Raw genomic sequence first — 19,918 nt, 5'->3', positions numbered from 1 at the left:
CTGGCCTGGCTCCAAGTCCAATAAGGCCTCTCCTCTCGTCAGCCTATCTAAATATTACAAGCGGAATCTTTCCTGGACACACTTGACAAAAACTGATCCATTCAAGCTATTTGAACTAAGGCAGTTCCAATCAATATTAGGAAAGTTAAAGTCACCCATGACAACAACTCTTAGTTCTGCACCTTTCCAAAAATGTACCTCCCAGTCTGCTCCTCTGTGTCTCTGTTGCTGTGGGGGGTGGAGGAGATGCCCAATAAAGTGACTGCTCCTTTCCTGTTTCTGACTTCTACCTATACTGAATCTGTCGACAAACCCTCCTTGATGACCTCCCTTCCTGCAGCTGTAATACCATCCCTGATTAGCAATGCCCCCCCCCCCACACCCCCCGACCACCATTGCTTTTGAAATATCTGAACCCTGGAACATCTCACAACTATTCATACCCTTGTGATATCCATGTCTCTGTGATGGGCCACAATATCACAGTTCCAAGTACTGATCCATGCTCTGAGTTCATCACCGTTATTCCTGATACTTCATGCATTTAAAAAAGAGACACACTTCAACCCATCACACAGACTGCAACTTTGCCCTATCAACTGTCTATCCCTTCTCTCAGATTCTCTGCACGCTGTATCTGGCTGTACGTCATACTCCATCCTCAGCTAGAGCTCAGGTTCCCACCCCCTGCCATACTAGTTTAAACTCTCCCGCAGAGCTCTAGCAAGCCTCCAGCCCAAGATATTGATGCCCTCAGCGAGGTTTTAGAAGATTTGTAGTTCAGGTTGAGGTTCTGGATATAGGTTTGCTCACTGAGCTGGAAAGTTCATTTCCAGATGTTTCGTTACCCTACTAGGTAACATCTTCAGTGGGCCTCCAGGCTGTTTTAGTGTGTTGGTGGGTTTGTGGGCGACCATGATGCCAAGGGGCCTGAGTAGTCTGGCAGTCATTTCCAAGATGTCTTTGATGTAGGGGAGAATGACTAGGGTTTCTGGATGGGTTTTGTCTGCTTGTTTGGGTTTGTTGCTGAGAAATCGGCGGACTGTGTTCATTGGGTACCTTTTTTTTTAAATATACCGTATTGATGATTTTCCTCTGCTCTGCGTAGTTCCTCTGTGCTGCAACATGTGGTGGCTCATTGGAATAATGTTCTAATGCAGCTTTGTGTGTGGGTGTTGGGATGATTGCTTCTGTAGTTCAGTATTTGTCCGTACGTATTGTTTTCCATAGACGCTGGTTTGAAGTTTCCCATTGGCTGTTCGTTCTACTGTGACATCTAGGAATGGCAGTTTGTTGTTGTTTTCCTCCTCTTTAATGAATTTTATGCCAGTAAGGGTATTCCTGATGCTCTTGAAGGTTTCCTCTAATTTGTTTCATTTAGTGATGACAAAGGTGTCATCCACGTACTGGACCCAAATCTTGGGTTGGATGGTTGGCAGAGCTGTTTGTTCGAGTCTCTGTATTACTGCCTCTGCTAAGAACCCTGATAACGGAGATCCCATGGGTGTTCCATTGGTTTGTCTGTTAAGTTTTAATGTTGAAGGTGAAATAGGTGGTAAAGCATAGGACCACTAGCTTGATGATACTGTCCTTGCTGATGAAGTTGGTGGTGTTTGGTGTATGTGTCTTTGGGTCTTCTAGTAGTGTAATAAATGTTTCCTTGGCCAGGTTAATGTTGATTGATGTAAACAGGGCTGTTACATCAAAGGACACCATTATTTCATCCTCTTCTATCTTAGTGCCTTTGATAGTCTTCAGGAATTCTTGGGTGGAGTGGATGGAGTGGCGTGAGTCTTCTACTCAGTATTTTAGTCTTTGGTGTCGCTCCTTGGCCAGTCTGTAAGTTGGTGTTCCAGGCAGTGAGACTATGAGTCTGAGCGGGGCTCCTGGTTTGTGAATTTTGGGTAATCCCTAGAAGCGTGGTGTGTTGGATCCGTCTGGCTTCATTTTTTAGAAATCAATCTTATTTATTTCTCCAGATTTCTGAAGTTTTTTTTGTAAATATATTTATTAGCAAATTTTTTAACTTTACAAACATAAAAAATTACTGAAAAATACAATCAATAACAAATATCAGTATAATAAAAGGAAAACAAAACACAATTACAATACAACTACTGTCTACTAACCACCAGGTAAAAACAAGGACTGCAGATGCTGAAAACCAAATACTGGATTAGTGGTGCTGGAAGAGCACAGCAGTTCAGGCAGCATCCAACGAGCAGCAAAATCGACATTTCGGGCAAAAGCCGAAGGGCTTTTGCCCGAAACGTCGATTTCGCTGCTCGTTGGATGCTGCCTGAACTGCTGTGCTCTTCCAGCACCACTAATCCAGTATCTACTAACTACCAGCCTACCCTATAATACAAAACAAACCCTAACACTGTGCAAAGCAACACCAATAAATAAGTAATTAACTAATAGATTAAAAAAAAGCAAAACAAAACAAAAAAAAAACACAAAAAAACAGAACAGCTATACTCAGCACAAAAACTCCCAAACAAAGGAATGGAAGCACTGTATATATATCCGTATTAACTCAGCAAACCCCTTTCAGGGCCCAGGGCTTGACAAAGCTAACCATTCTGGTTAAACAAACGCCCTAGTTAAGATAACTGACAAATCTATATCCAAATAACTCAAGTAGGGCTGCCATGTCTTATAAAAATGGTCTGTTGTGTGGTGCACCATGGTTGTAAAAAAAAAGTCCAAGGGTCGCTGTGATTCGGTTCTCTCGCTGTGGGGTCGGGTCTACTGCCACCTGTTGGTAAGTGTTGGTATCTGTAAGTAGCGCATTCACTTTCATCAATGTCGTCTCTTTGATTTAGAATGACTGTCAAGCATTCTTTGTTTGCAGGTAGGATAACAATGTTTCTATCTTTTTTTCATCTTTTCAGTGCTTTCCTTTCTTGTGTATTAAGTGTGTTACCCTCCTTTTTCTGCTTAATGTTGGTGCAACTACCTGTCTGACAGTTTGCTGGGTTTCTTCTGTGAGTTGGTTGTCTTTTAGTGTTGTTTCTAATGCTGCTAAGAAATCTTTCTTGTCCGCATCCTGGCAGTTGTAATTTAATCCTCTTACTAAGACAGCTTTTTCAGTTAAAAATCACAGAACACCAGGTTATAGTCCAACAGGTTTACTTGAAGCACACTAGTTTTCGGAGTGTCGCTCCTTCATCAGGTGGTAGTGGAGGGCTCAATCCTAACACACAGAATTTATAGCAAAGATGTCTGTGTCGATATGTGCAATCTTCTTGGAGATCCTCTCCACTTTAAGCCGGCGGTTAGGATTGTTAGGATTGAGCCCTCCACTACCACCTGATGAAGGAGCGACGCTCCAAAAGCTAGTGTGCTTCCAATTAAACCTGTTGGACTATAACCTGCTGTTGTGTGATTTTTAACTTGGTACACCCCAGTCCAACACCGGCATCTCCAAATCATGAGCTTTCTCAGTGTCTGTTAAGGGTCGGTCAGACAATCCATGCTTCTGTGTTGTCAGTGTTGCTACTTTGTGTAAGTTTATCTAGTTTTTTTCTGCAGGTCTAGTTTTTTCATTTTCTGTGTTTGTCGCTGTCTAATATCTATGGCTTGCTGTACTCTGTCTGTTCATTCATGGTCTGTTGCAGGAGTGAGTAAAGATTTTTGGGTGTGTTTATGGAGTCTGTTGTGGGCATCATTAATCGTGTGGGCATCATTAATCAGCAAGCAAAACTAATGTCATTTACAAAATACCTTGCAAGAACTGTAACAAACACTACATTGGACAAACAGGCAGAAAACTAGCCACCAGGATTCATGAACATCAACTAGCCACAAAACGACATGACCCTGTCTCATTAATATCCTTACATGCAGATGAGGAAGGACACCACTTCAACTGGGACAACACATCCATCCTAGGACAAGCCAAACAGAGACACGCATGAGAATTCCTAGAAACGTGGCATTCCAACTGGAACTTTATCAACAAACATATTGAGTTAGATCCCATCTACCACCCCCAAAGAAAAAGACCAGGAAATGACTTCACCACAGGAAATGATGTCACCACAGGAAGTGACATCACCAACCAAAAGAAACCCAAACATATAAATACAAAGCAAGAATTATCAACAGTGCTTCGCCCAGAGGCCCACTGAAGATGTTACCTAGTAGGGCGACGAAATGTCTGGAAATGAACCTTTCAGCTCAGCGAGCAAACCTACATCCATATTGGTACCCCTCCAGTTCCGGTGCAACCCATCCTTCTTGTACAGGTCCCATCTTCCCCAGAAGGTATCCCAAGAATCCACATACCTGAAGCCCTCCTTCTTACACCAGCCCTGCAGCCACATGTTCATCTGCATTTGCTCTCTGTTCCTAGCCTCACTAGAATGTGGCACCGATAGCAATCCTGAGATTACTACTCTGCTCATCCTGCCTTTATCTTCCAACCTAACTCCCTATATTCTCTTTTCAGGTCCTCCTCCCTCTCCCTGCCTATGTCATTAGTACCAATGTGTACAGTGACTTTGGCTACTCTCCCTCCCCCTTAAGAATCCTGTAGATTGAATCTGAGACATCCCTGACCCTGACACTCAGGAGGCAACATACCATCTGGGAGTCTTGCTCACAACCACAGAATCTCCTGTCTGTTCCCCTCACAATTGAATGTCCTATCACTATCACTCTCCTATTCTCCCCCCTTTCCTACTGAGCCACCAAGCCAAGCACAGTACCAGAGACCTGGCCACCGAGGCTTTCCTCTATAGGTCCACCCCCCTACCTCACCCAACAGTATTCAAATGATATACTTATTATTGAGGGGAATGGTCACAGGGGATCCCTGCACTGTCTGCCTATTCCCTTTACCTCTCTTGGTGGTCACCCAGCTACCATTATCCTGTAACTTAGGTGTGATGGCCTACCTATAATTCCTCTCCATCACCCCCTCAGCCCCTCGAATGATCCGAAGTTCATCCAGCTCCAGTTCCCTAATGCAGTCTGTGAGGAGCTGGACTTGGGTGCGCTTCTTGCAGGCGAAGTCAGCAGGGACACCATTGGTGACCCTTACCTCCCTCATCCTGCTAGAGGAGATGCAACTGCCTGAGCTTCAATCCCCTCTGCTCAAAGTTGCCAAGAGAGATTGAATAAGTTTAAACAAAAGCCCTATCTTACCTTTAGTTAGAGGAAAAGGGCAGGTCAGCCGCAGCCCGAATATATCAGTTCACGTACCCAGCAATCCCTGTGTCCACTTGCACTCCTGTTGCGCCTTCGCTCTGCCTAGTTATGAATTTAGTATTTAACAGGAAAAATTTACCTTCCTGGCAGCCCCAAGTCCACATTTTCACCGCTCCCATTGTTGTTGCTGCTCCCTTCATATTTGGTGCTTCTTTCAGTTTTAACAGTAAAATTAACAGATCAATTTATGTAAATGTGCACTTCATCTCTTTACAGTTATAAAGAGAAATTCAGCCCCAGAAGCTGACTCACTGCTTATAGGTTGGAAGTTTGGCTAAAGACTCCATCACAGGTTTGTAAAGTTCCAAAGAAAAAGTTGCTTAAACTTACCCAAAGCCAACCACCACTGCCACGCTAAAGGAAACTCAGTCATCACTGCAAATGAAATAAAACCCAGGAGTTACTGAAAAGATGGGACTTGCCAATGTGGGAGACAGATACAAAAGGGCATCAGACCTTGACAGAATGGAAGATCAGCAAAATTACTAATGAAGGCTGGCCTAGAATTAATTATTGGTATTTAAAGTTCAGCACTGGTTCCAACACTACTGAGCTTTTATTGTAAAGAGGGTTTTATTAGAAATAAAATCAGGAAATTTCATTAAACCCCATGTAATTCTTAATGAAGACTGTGTTAGCACAGTAATGTGTACCACAACAGAGTAAAGGTAAAGTCATCATAGGGTTATTCTCTCTCTCAGAGAGAGATGATTGATGCTGGTTTAATCTGAGATCACCACACCTCAGATGAGGGGAGAGTTTGAGAAGAAGAGTCCTTCCTGATAATCTCAGCCAGTACAGGAGTTGAACTCATGCTGTTGGCATCACTCAAACATGCTATCCATCTGACTGAGCTAACCAACACCCACAACACAACGTAGCACATCCTGTTTATTTTAGACAAAGGAGAACTTACATTACACTTTTTCATGGAAGCAAAAAGGTCTTGGAGACAGTCAACCAAAGCTGCATTTCCACAACAACACCCTGACCAATCAGAGCGTACTTGCCTAAGAACTAAGGTTAGAAGAAAGTGAGGAAGAACTAAGATTGATAGCTATACTGCATCACCATGCCAACAATGGCCAAAACAATTAGCATCTTCCTTTTATACTGTATAGAAGATGAGATCCCTTTGTTCCAGTCCATTTCTTATGTCGTGGTTCTGAGATGTACAATTTTAAATTCTATACTATTGAACAATTATTTCATCATGCTTTATCAGAAAGCCAAGTGTGTTTGTCCAGGTTTATTCAGTACTCACCTGCAGAGCTCAGTATGACATGGATGAGTGTAACTGTGATTGAATAGTCCCACACCCACTTCTTAACTATTATTGCAAACAGGATTCCACTGGTGAAATACGTAAGTTCCATAGACAGCAGATTCACTAGGAGAATCAGAACAGAATGCAAATAGACTTTAAAACAAGGCTAATATTAATTATATAGCAGGATTAATAAACACACCAATAGATAAATCAAAGATGCATTACAAATTCTTTACATTTGTTTTTTTTTCTTAAATTACTTGGGTTTTTATTGTTCTTAAAGAATATAAATAAATCATCAGCTTATCTGCTACTGAAAATTTTATCCACGTCTTTGTATATAAGGAGTTCATTGTTCCAAGATTCTTCTGAAGAGTCTCCTATCTTATAATGTCTGTTAAATTGAATTCATCCAGAATGCTAGTACTTGTATCCTAGCTTGACCACATCCCATTTACCCATCACTCTTTGCTTGCTGATGTACACTGGCTTCCATCCAGAAATGCTTCCAAAATTAAAATGTACATCTTTGTTGTCAAATCCTTCCATGGCCTCTGTTATCATCATCTCTGTGACCTCTTTCAGCACCAGAACCCTCCAAGTTGCCTGCACATCACCATCCTGCATGTCCCCAGTGTAAATTACTCCAACACTGGCCGCTATGCCTTCAGCTGTATAGCCCTAGAGCCCTGGAATTCTTTTCATAACAAGAGATTTAAATATATGGATGGCTTGCTTGCTGAGCTGGAAGGTTCATTTTCAGACGTTTCGTCACCATACTAGGTAACATCTTCAGTGAGCCTCCGGCTGAAGCACTGGTGGTATAGTCCACTTTCTGTTTATGTATTTGTGTTTCCTTGGGTCGGTGACGTCACTTCCTGTGCGGACATCATTTCCTGTGGTGATGTCATTTTCTGTACTTTTTCTCAGAGGGGTGGTAAATGGGATCCAAGTCAATGTGTTTGTTGATAGAGTTCTGGTTGGAATGCCATACTTCTAGGAATTCTCATTCGTGTTTCTGTTTGGCTTGTCCTAGGATGGATGCATTGTACTCAGCCCACAAACCCACCAGCATGCTAAAACAGCAGCTAATGAACTTGAAAGACCCTATACAGACAACAAGCAAAACTAATGTCATTTACAAAATACCATGCAAGAACTGCAACAAACACTACATTGGACAAACAGGCAGAAAACTAACCACCAGGATACATGAACATCAACTAGCCACAAAAAGACATGACCCACTCTCACTAGTATCCTTACATACGGATGAGGAAGGACACCACTTCGACTGGGACGACACATCCATCCTCGGACAAGTCAAACAGACACATGCATGGGAATTCCTAGAAGCATGCTATTCCAACTGGAACTCTATCAACAAACACATTAACTTGGATCCCGTTTACCACCCCCTGAGAAAAACCGGAAATGACATCAGCATAGGAAATGATATATCACCATAGGAGATGACATCACCAACCCAAGGAAACCCAAACACATAAATAGAAAGTGGACTATACCACAAGTGCTTCATCCAGAGCTCACTGAAGATATTACCTAGTATGGTGACAAAATGTCAGAAAATGAAGTTTCCAGCTCAGCGAGCAAACCTACATCCAGAATCTCAATCTGAGCTACAAATCAAAACTCGTTAACATGGATGGTCCAAATATCATTATGCAGAGCTTCTTTATTCCCCTGACACCAGGAAGGGAAATTAAGGGCAAACTTGGGACTAATTACACTATATACATGGAATGACTCTGTGGATTACATTGGGATAAGAAATTGCTTGGTCTGACTTCTCTTCCTTTTATGATCCTTCTCCCCGACCCCATAAAGAATCCATTCATCTACTCTAGCTGTTCCACTTGCTGTGGAAGTCTCAGAGAACTGTTCAGTCCCTTCATTCAGTGCCTCCATCATAACACCACTTGCTGCCAGAGGTCATGTTATACACTTCCCTACCTGAGACTTGCTGTCCCAGCAACTACACACAGCTCACGGTGACCATATGCTAAGCAGTTGTGCGATGAACAGATTCAATTGAGCTATGAGGCAAAAATGTTTGACTCCATATTAATATAAGCATTGTCTTCATGATCATTGATCTGGCCAAATGGTAAGAGTTGGAGTGAGACTGAGCTTTTACTGCAGAAGACATTCTCAGTTTCTTATCTATAACCACCTTCCAAAGGATCCAGGCTTTGTGGAGGACCACCCATGTTAGGGATCCAGGTTAATTGGGGCCTTGTGTGTTGTATGGTTGGCATAGTTTATTGCTTCAGTCCCTCCCCCCTAGCAGGTCCTCCCTATGCCATTTCCAAGGCAGGATTAGGTCTTCCCACAATGAATGCACCCCTGGATTCACAACACAAGTCTGTCCAGGATTCCTCATCATTATCTAACTGCCCTCGAACAATCACTCACTGACATTTCAGATTCTGCAATACCATTGAAGGAGCAACTTGCCTCCACATCAGACACCTGGATTTAAGCAACTCCCCTTGGTAAACCATTTATTCCCACCCCCAGCACACAATCAGCCAAGCTCCAGGTTCAACAGTATAGGCATGGCCACCTGTGTATACAGACTTGCTGATTCTGTGCAGTTCAGTATCCAACACTTTCTGAATCCTGTTCTAGTCCCTGATGTTCAGACTTTGGAGGAATACCCACATTTTGTTCATGGAAATGGCCATCCCCATCAGAAGATGTGATGAGCTGAAGGAGATGGTCTACAGGAAGCTTTGCACCTTGTCCAAAGAAAACAAAACATGAAGGTTAGCCTCTGGGTGACTGCAGAGTCTATAACCAGCTCCAGGAGGTACACACACCAATTTTGTTTACTCTCAGGCAGCAAGGTATTCAGAGGTCATGCATAGTATGGTTAAATCTTTCCTACTATCTATTACCCTCTAGATGATTGCCATTGTCCTTTTAAAGCTCCTTCAGAACTTTGCTCTCAAAGTTGCTCCCCTGCTCATGTGATGGAACACCGAAATGAACAAACCCATCACGCTCTAACACTCTGGCTATAGTTAGATATTTTGGTCATGGGTGGTAAAAGCCTGTGTGAACTTGGTGAAGACACTCATCAGAATGAGAACATGTTCTGTTCTGTTACAGGCATGGTGGCACAGTGGCTAGCACTGCTGCCTCATAGCACCAGAGACCTGGGTTCAATTCCTGCCTCAGGCAACTGTCTGTGTGGAGTTTGCACATTCTCCCAGTGTCTGCGTGGGTTTCCTCCAGGTGCTCTGATTTTCTCCCACAGTCCAAATATGTGCAGGTTAGGTGAATTGCCTGTAGTGTTAGGTGAAGGAGTAAATGTAGAGGAATGGGTTTGGGTGGGTTGCTCTTTGGAGGATCGGTGTGGACTTGTTGGGCCGAAGGGCCTGTTTCCACACTCTAAGTAATCTAATCTAATCTGGAGTCCAGGACCATAAACTCCATTGCAAATGCTTCTAGAGGTCTCTTGGTATCTCGGGATTCCACATTGAGGTGAAGCTGCTTTCCAGCTTTGACTAAAGTACACCTCTCACAATTGTGACAGTATTAGTCCTCGGGCAGTAATCCTCAGTCAGTGCAGTCATCTTCATACATCACATGCTGTCTTGCTTGATCATGAACTGCTAACAACACTAGGCTGAGACTGTTGGGAAGGATGGGTTGCTTAACTTCTCTGTTTTTGTCCATTCTCCTCCCTGATCCTCTTCCACCTTCTCAACAGTTTCTATCATAACTTGAATTTCTCATTAGCTGGCATTGGGTTGGAGGATATGCAATCTACTGATCAATCAGCTTTTTCATTAGATTACTCCGAAGAGCAACCCACCCAGACCCATTCCCCTACATTCACCCCTTCACCTAACACTACAGGCCAATTCACCTAACCTGCATATTTTTTGGACTGTGCCGCCGTGCTGCTGGAGCAATCTGAAGTCCTCTCTCAAGGTACATGGCAGAAGGTGAAACCACGACTAGGTCTATCTGTCTTAAAGTGTACCAGGTGCACTCTGTCGAAATTTAATTCAAATGTCTAAGTGAGTTAGGAGCATGGCATTAGCCACATCCCCCTCATGGTGTCTTCTAAGGACATCAACATTTGTATTACGTTTACTTGACTTGGACTGGATCTGGAATCAAAACTGTGGAAGTTCAGTGGCCCATTGGGTGTGTACTAAACCTAATTTGGCAGTCATTTGAAAATAGAATAATGGGTTGTTGTTAAACTCTTCAAACCCTGCCCCAATCTGAATGTCTCTAAATTTCTGGAAAATAGCCTACCTCAAGGGTCATCGAGAATGTTCCATTCCTCTCAGTTAGCTTGAGACTCTGACTGACATCAGTGATAGCCCACTCTTGTCTGCCCTTGAACCTGTGACAGCACTGCCCCGAGGCCAAGGAAACTTCATCAGTTCGTACTCTGAAAGGAAGGGGAAATCTGCGTGACTGAGGACAGGTGATGTGACAAGCTTCTGCTCGAGGGTGGAGCGTCCACATACTGGAGTTCATGTGAGGGTCCATGAAGTATCAAACCTTGAACAGCCTTTCTCAACCACTCCTGCAGTGTCTGATCTCTTCAGCAAATATGGAGTGGAGCAGCCAAATGTGCAGGGCCTTTCACAAACCTCATATAGAATGCCACCTGACCAAGGTACCCACATAGTTTCCTCCCTGTCTTAGGCCAGGGCCACTCCTCTGCCGCTTGGAAGTAATGCCCCCTTCAATACAAAGTGTCCAGTATCCTGCACTTTCAGCTGGAAAAGTTGGCATTTGACTTTCAAAGTTAAACTGTGATAGTAGATAAGATAGTGACTAGTTTGCAAGCATCTCCTTGACTGTTGAAGTTGAAGTGTTGAGCCACGGGGTGGTTGGGTTGGTTGATCCGGGTGTCCCAGAGGTGTTCTCTGAAACGTTCTGCAAGTAGGACTTCAACTCCCTCACCCACTCCACCAAGGACATGCAGGTCCTTGGACTCCTCCATCGCCAGACCATAGCAACACGATGGCTGGAGGAAGAGTGCCTCATCTTCCGCCTAGGAACCCTCCAACCACAAGGGATGAACTCAGATTTCTCCAGTTTCCTCATTTCCCCTCCCCCCACCTTGTCTCAATCCCAACCCTTGAACTCAGCACCACCTTCCTAACCTGCAATCTTCTTCCTGACCTCTCCACCCCCACCCCCACTCCGGCCTATCACCCTCACCTTAACCTCCTTCCACCTATCGCATTCCCAACACCTCTCTCCCAAGTCCCTCCTCCCTACCTTTTATCTTAGCCTGCTTGGCACACTTTGCTCATTCCTGAAGAAGGGCTCATGCCCGAAACGTCGATTCTCCTGCTCCTTGGATGCTGCCTGACCTGCTGCGCTTTTGCAGCAACACATTTTCAGCGCATTACAGAATCTAAACAATATAAAACTTCTGCAGTTGATTCTGGATTTCCAGCGATTGGGTGGGATCCAATAGTAAGGTATCTTTACTGGATAGCCATCTTGAATCATAATCCCGTAACGTGCCAGGTTATCATAGCCAATCTCATTGTCACCTTTGCTGAATGTTGCCCCGTATTTCCTGAGAGTGGAAACAGACTACCTTATCTGGGTTTCCAACTCACCAATTTCCATCTTTGAAATGAGGTTTGAGATATCTCCTCCAGTCTATCCACTATCTGCAACAGTGGAAGCTTAAGGATATTTATGGTGTTCCCGGCTGTATGTAAAATTTTATTTTACTGAAATTGCACAATTAGCATGGGTACCCTCCCCTTTTCTCTCACAGTGACAGAGGCAGCTCCCAGAGTGAAACTAAGTGAGAAAACTGCTGCATGTGATATCTAACATTCTAGCAAGGCCTGATGCTGACCAGTTTGAGACAGCTGGAATGAGCCTTCAAGAACAGGGATGGTGTGAGCAGGTTTAAAAAAAAGCCCAATTCTCAGTGACTCAAACAGTTCTGCCCACCATTGCTGTCAAACCCAGAGACCCCATTCAGTACAGTGGCCTTCTCTTCTCACCTGATGTTTAACTAGTGGAGCGTCCCACTGGAAGCCAGGTGGGGGCAAGGTTCCTTCAGGAAGAGATTTAAGTGAAGTGATTGGAACTTGGCCCACAGTGTGCATGAAATTTGTCAATGGAGAAGCAATAGTGACCAGAAATATAACAAAAGGTTTGAACACACTTGGACAGCTCAAAGATCATGAAGCAAGGATTCTTTAACTCACTGGCACTAGGTCATTACAAACAGGAAGGGAAATTAAGAATAAACAATAAATTATTGACAATTATGAAATTACAGTGTGGGTTACTTTCTGTTGTGGAATTCCTTTGTCTGACTCCTCTTCATTCCCATCAGCCCACTTTCTAAAGACACACTTCCTTTTCCAGCAAGAGTCTATTCATCTATTCTAGCTTCCCTTGCTCTGCAGCACTACTTGCCAGTAGAGGTCTCAGAGAACATTTCAGTTCCCTCACTCAATTCCCACTATCACCATCACCACCACTGCTCAAGATCCCACGGTACTCAAACTCTCCCCATTCTACCTTCAGTCCTTCTTTAAGACACTCTTCAAATCCTGTCTCTTTGACCAACATTTTGGTCACCTGTCCTAAAAACACCTTATCTGGTTCAGTGTCTTGTTTTGTCTAATAATTCTTCTGAGAAGGTACTTGAAATGTTTCCTATATTAAAGTACTATTTAAATGCCAATTGTTCCCTTGCTATCAATTTAATGTTGTGGAATGGAATGTCTTCCTGATATGAATACACACTGTCAACATTGGATATCTGCAGTAAAGCACAGTTGAGGAATTAAGCCCCGAGCTTGTAGTTTTCATTCGCAGATAGCGCCTTTTACCAGTGTCCCACGCTGTTCTACTCCACTTACATTCCAACTTATTCTATTTGTTTGGCAATGTCAAAAACACCAATCATGTGGTATTTTTATATTACCCATGAAAGATTTGGTTTTGATTTGATTTATTGTTGTCACATGTTCCTAAGTACAGTGAAAAGTTTTGTTTTGCAAGCATCTAATACTATTTAAAATAATTTATAAATCAGTTTCAATAATGGTTTACACAAGCAAATTCCTAGAAAACTATGTTGAGATGTAAATTGTGGGATCAATAATTTAATTTATAATAAGGCTAGGTTTCCAGTTTATGAGTTAGTAACATGAATATTTTCTGTGTCTGAAGTTAATAATTAACTTTTCATTTCTGTGGCCATGGTAATTACCTGAAAACAATTTTTGAGGCATGGCTTTAGAGTGAATGGGTTTGTGCACGTCACTGATGGATTTTTTTTAATCTTAGATTTATATGTGACCAAGCAAGGTAGATAATGGAGCCCTAAGGTTTGTTGGAAGCTTTGGGAATTTAGGTTTTTTTAATTCATTCACAGGACATTGCCATCAGTGGTATGCCTAACATTTATTGCCCATCTCTAATAAGCCAGAGGGTAGTTAAGAGTCAATCAAATTGCTGTAGGTCTGGAGTCACATATAGACAGTTGTCCTTCCCTAAAAAACATGAGTGAACCAGATGAGGTTTTCTGACAATCAGCAATGTTTTAATGGTCATCTTTAGACTTTTAATATTACACTAACCTTCACTGAATTTAAATTCTACCATCTGCCATGTGGGATTCATAGAACCAAGGTTCATCAAACCATTACCTGTGATTCTGGATTAACAATGTAGTGATAATACCACTAATAGCGTCATCTCTTTTCCCCTATATGTTTAAGCTTAAGGAAGATACCCTTAGCTTAAAGAGGGAGACCTTTGGTTTCAGTTTTACATTGCATTTTGGAGAGTCCTGTGAAGTCATTGGAACAGGATGACTGTAAAAAAAAACTCAAGCTCCTGCGAAGGGAAGGATTACAGTGAAGTAGGTTACCTTAGAGTGAAGCATTATTGTTAGTTCCAGACTAGCGGTGTTAAAGAGGTTCCTTAAAGCTGAGTATATTTAAGCTCAGCTGTACAATAGATCCAGGAAGAAGCTACCTGCAGGTCCAGTCTGAAAATTAGATGCAGAGACTCTGGTAAAATTACAAGTTGTGTTTTGGGTACTGTTCCAGGACAGGCCAGGCAGCAACAGGAAGTGGAGAAGTCAATGTTTTGGGTGTAACCCTTCATCAGGACTCAGTCTGTTACACCTGAAACACTGACTTCTCCACCTCCTGATGCTGCCTGGCCTGCTGTGTTCTTCCAGCTTCCTGCCTGTGTATTTTGGATTCCAACATTGTTGCAGTTTTTTTGTCTCCTCTCAAAGCAAAATCTGCAGCATTACATGGTTTTTGTTTCAGCAAGTGGCCACTTTGATAAAACCAAAACAAATCAAAACATAATCTCTCACACTATGTTTCCTTCTGGCATCTGACTTTGCCAGTAATAATATCAGCTGGGATCATAGCAATCACTCCCTGCCTATGTGTATACGAGTTGCTTAAAAATCCCAGGGTAAAGCTATTGTGTTGTGAAATAATCAAACTATTAAAGCTTCAAGTATGAATAGAAAACAAAGACAAACAATTGTTATAAATGCACAGCATCATCAGCATTTGTAAACAAAAAAGATAAGTTGCTGTTTGGAATATTTTTTAATTGTTAGTCTGAACACTGTGTCCAGTTTTATCAGATGGTCTATTTCTGGTATTTACTTGTCTTTCCTCAACGGATGCTAATGAACAGATCCACTTGTATTTTCAACACTTTGATTCAATTTCTGATTATTTTCAAAGATTTTCTTTTCCCTCATAAAAGATTGTTGAATTATGTTTAAAATTATTTTTTTCAAAGTTCATAGTCTATTTTTGACGTCTCTGCAGGCTAAGTGAAAAGCATAATTGCTGAGATTAATCAGCCATCAGCACAAATAATCCTTTTAAATTGACAGTTTCAGAAATGGAGTTTTGAAAAGAAAATTTTCAAAGATACAGCTGGACAGCATTTTGGCACTTTCTTTAAAGGTAACACACAGCAGAATTAACATGGTCACCACCCGGAAATTATGTAGTAGCTTAACCAAATTAGAAACATTTTTTTGTTATTCTTGTCACAGCATGTAATCTAAAATAATTCACTGAACAAATTATCCAGCAAAATTAATAAACTCCTTTTAAAAAAAAATCAGCTGGTCAATTCGTGTTGAATCTATGTAGAGAGAGAAAAACAAAATTAATAACCCAGAGGCTTTGGTCAGGCAGCTTTAGCCCTTGCTGATTGCAAAGGTGCACCGTTTCCTTTCTCACCAGAGCACTAAGTGGTCTTTAATTGGCAGCTTCAGACCTGCAGTTAAGGTTGAGTGCTAGGGCACTTTTCTACTGGTAAAATTCACACGACACTGGGATGTTATTTTACATATCCCATATTCACATTCAATTCGGTATTTCAGTACTCACCTAGATATTTAGAGTTAGATTTTGCTGCTTGAGTTTTAAAGTCAAATGGAATCAACCCATCAAATGAATTAAGTCTGCAAAAATAATTAACAGAAACAATCATCAGCAGGGACAATCAAACCAAATATTTACAGATTCATCATAGAATCATACAGTGCCGAAGAGGCCCTTTGGCTCATTGAATCAACACCGACAAAAAAAACATTAAATTTGTATTAGTCCCACTTTCCAGCACTTGGCCCATAGCTTTGAATGTTGTGACATTTCAAGTGCTCGTTCAATATTTTTTAAATTTATGAGGTTTTTCACTTCAACTACCCTCCCAGGCAGACCCCCCACCGCCCTCTGGGTGAAAACTTCCATCCATTCCCCTCGAAACCTCCTGCCATTCACCTTAAAATTATGCCTGCTTTTTATTGACCATACGCTAAGGGAAACAAATGTTTTCTATCTAGTCTATCCATGCCCCACGTAACCTTATACATTTCAATCAAATAGCTTCCTCAGCATTTGCTGTTCTAAAGAAAACAACCCAAGCCTATCCAGCGTCACTTCATAGCTGAAATGTTCCATCCCAGACAATATCCTGGTGAATCTCCTCTGCACTCCCTCCAATGCAATCACATTCTTCCAATAGTGACCAGAACTCAAGCTGTAGTCTGACAAAACTCCTGTACAGTTTTGACATAATCTCCTGGTCCTTATAATCAAAGCAATGATTGATAAAGGCAGGTGAAGATTAGAGTGGTGCTGGAAAAGCACAGCAGGTCAGGCAGCATCCGAGGAGCAGGAAAATCAACATTTTTAGCAAAAGCCCTTCATCAGGAAATGATGAGGGGCTTTCCTGATGAAGGGCTTTTGCCAGAAATGTTGATTTTCCTGCTCCTCGGATGCTGCCTGACCTGCTGTGCTTTACTAGCACCACTCTAACCTTGACTCTGATATCTCCAGCATTTGCTGTACTCACTTTCGCCTAATAAAGGCAGGTGTCTAGTATGCCTTCTTAACTACCATGTTAATCTAGCCTGTCACCTTTAGGAATCTGTGGACAAGTACCTCAAGCTGTTCATCACAGTTTCCTAGTGTCCTACCATTCATTGATTAGAGTCATAGAGATGCACACCATGGAAACAGACCTTTTGGTTCAACTTATCCATGCCAACCAGATAGCCTAAAAAAGTCTATTCCCATTTGCAAGCATTTGGCCAATATCCTCCTCCACCCATCCTATTCATAATTCCATCCAAATGCCTTTTAAATGTTGTAATTATTCAAGCCTCCACCACTTCCTCTGGCACTCATTCCATACACGCACCACCCTCTGCATAAAACAGTTACCCCTGCGGCCCCTTTTAAATCTTTCCCCTCTCACCTTAAATGTATACCCTCTAGTTTTGGACTCCCCTACCCTGGATAAAAGACCTTGGCTATTCACCTTATCCATGCAAGACATGATTTTCTAAATCTCTTTAAGGTCACCCCTCAGCCTCCAGCACTCTGGGGAAATAGCCCCAGCTTATTCAGCCTCTCCCTATCACTCAAACCCTCCAGCTCTGGCAACATCCTTGTAAATCTTTTCTGACCCCTAGAATTGAATGCAGTATTCCAAAAATTGCCTAACCAATGTCCTGAACAGCCGCTACATAACCTCCCAACTCCTATATTCTATGCACTAAAGGCCAGCGTACCAAATGTCTTCACTACCCTGTCTATTTGCAACTCTCAACTTCCAATGAACCTGCACTCCAAGGTCTCTTTGTTCGCACTACTCCCCAAGACCTTACCATTAAATGGATAAATCATGCTCTGGTTTGCCTTTCCAAAATGCAGCACCTCACATTTATCAAAATTAAATTCCATCTGCCACTCCTCGGCCCATCAGCCCATCTAATCAAGGTTTCATTGTACCCTGAGATAACCTTCTTCACTGTCCACTACACCGCCAATTTTGGTGTAATCTGCAAACTTACTAACCATTCCTCCTATGTTCACATCCAAATCATTTATATAAGTGTCAAAAAGTAGTGCAACTACATCAATCCTTGCTGCACACTGCTGATCACAGGCCTCCAGTCCAAAAAGCAACTCTCTGTCTCCTATCTTTGATCCAGTTATGTATCCAAATGGCTAGTTCTCCCTGTGATTCCATGTGATTTAAACTTGTTAACCACACTACCATCCAGAACCTTGTCGAATGCCTTACTGACGTCCAAATAGACCATATCCACTGCTCTGCCTTCATTTATCCTCTTTGTTACTCCTTCAAAAACTCAAACAAGTTATTGATGTACAATTTCCCATGCACAAAGCCAAGCTGACTATCTCTAATCAAAGTTAAAAATCACACAACACCATGTTATAGTCCAGCAGGTTTATTTGTAAGTACAGGTACACAACCCTTTATCTGAAACACTCGAGACCAGCTGTTTTTCGAAATTCAGAATTTTTTGAATTTTGGAATAAGTGACAGTTCAACGGTGAAATTTTAAAAAATCTTATAAACAGCCAACTCACTGTGAGTAACGGTCCCTGAGGCAGAATTGAGGCCTGTCAGTGCTGGGTCACGCTCACCCACATCACATTTGAGTGACACGCATCAAGTGGGTGTAGAGCTGGATTGATTGTTTGGTGGGCAAACAATCCTGTTAATGAGATTACAAACTTCACCAAAAAAACATTCGGATTTTGGAGCTTTACAGATTTTGGGATTTTGGATAAAGGGTTGTCTACCTTTACTAGTTTTTGGAGCGCTGCTCCTTTGTCAGGTAGTTAGTGGGGCAGATTCATAAGATACAGTTTATAGCACAAGGTCATAGTGTCACACAACTGATACGATTATATTGAACAAACCTAGATTGCTGTTAAGTCTTTCATATTTTAGAATGGATTGCAAGTTTTGAAACTGCAATCTAATCTAGAACATGAAAGACTTAACAGCAATCTAGGTTTGTTCAATATATATCAGCTGCATGACACTATGATCTTGTGCTATGAATTGTGTCTTATGATCCTGCCCCACTAACTACCTGACAAAGAAGCATAGTTCTGAAAGCAAGTGATTCCAAATAAACCTGTTGGACTATAACCTGGTGTTGTGTGATTTTTAACTTTGTCCACCCCAGTCCAACACCGGCACCTCTTCATTATCCCTAATCAATTCTTGCCTTTCCAAATACATTTAAATCCTGTCCCTCAAGAATCCACTCCAACAATGTGTCCACCACTGATGTCAGGCTCACCAGTCTATAGTTCCCTGGCTTTTCCTTACCACCTTTCTTAAATAATGGCACCACGTTAGCCAACCTCAAGTCTTCCGACACCTCAGCTGAGGCTATCAATGAAACAAATATCTCATCAAGGGGCCCAACAATCACTTCCCTAGCTTTGCTCAAAGTTCTAGGGTATACATGATCCCCTCCCTGGGATTTATCCACCTTTATGCACTTTAAGATATCCAGCACCTCCTCCTCTATAATATGGACATATTTCAAGATATTGCTGTTTTTTCCCTCAAGTTCTCTAGATTCCATATCCTTCCCCACAGTAAACACTGATGCAAAATACCCATTCAGTATCTCCCCCACTTTCTACGGCTCCACAAATAGGCAGCCTTGCTGAAATATTAAGGGGCCCTATTCTCTCCCTAGTTACTCTTTTGTCCTTAGTGTATTTGTTGAATCCCTCTGGATTCTCCTTAGCCTTCTCTCAGATCTCCTTATTGCCCTCCTGATTTCCCTCTAAAGTTTACTTTCACTGCCCTTGTACTCTTTTAGGGATTTATTCATTTCCTGCTGTCTATACTCAACATATGCTTCCTTCTTTTTCTTGACCAGAACCTCAACTACTATAATCATCTAGCATTTACCAGTTTTACGCTTCACCCTTAGAAGAACATACTGTCTCTGGACTCTCATTATCGTAGTTTTAAAGGCTTCCTGTTTTTCAGCTGCAAATATCCTTTCCCAATCAACTTTTGAAAGTTCCTGCCTAATACTGTCAAAATTGGCATTCCTCA

At 42.1% G+C, this 19,918-nt stretch overlaps 1 protein-coding gene across 2 annotated transcripts in view; it reads right to left on the bottom strand.

Annotated features, from left to right (window-relative positions):
• LOC140453408 (putative transmembrane protein 244) overlaps positions 1-19,918 on the bottom strand; it is a 46,132-nt gene that overhangs the window by 8,253 nt on the left and 17,961 nt on the right. For both annotated transcript variants that reach the window (XM_072548056.1, XM_072548055.1), the window contains 3 exons: positions 15,904-15,977; positions 6,482-6,607; positions 5,548-5,592 (listed from right to left, as the gene is read on the bottom strand). In XM_072548056.1, coding sequence (XP_072404157.1) covers positions 5,548-5,592; positions 6,482-6,607; positions 15,904-15,977 — 245 coding nt within the window. The remainder of the gene's footprint in view (positions 1-5,547; positions 5,593-6,481; positions 6,608-15,903; positions 15,978-19,918) is intronic.

This window comes from Chiloscyllium punctatum, chromosome 27 (genome assembly GCF_047496795.1).
Source record: "Chiloscyllium punctatum isolate Juve2018m chromosome 27, sChiPun1.3, whole genome shotgun sequence".
Lineage (NCBI taxonomy): Eukaryota > Metazoa > Chordata > Chondrichthyes > Orectolobiformes > Hemiscylliidae > Chiloscyllium > Chiloscyllium punctatum.
Note: the sequence above shows the minus strand (reverse complement) of the source record. Positions and strands in the feature narration are given on the sequence as shown.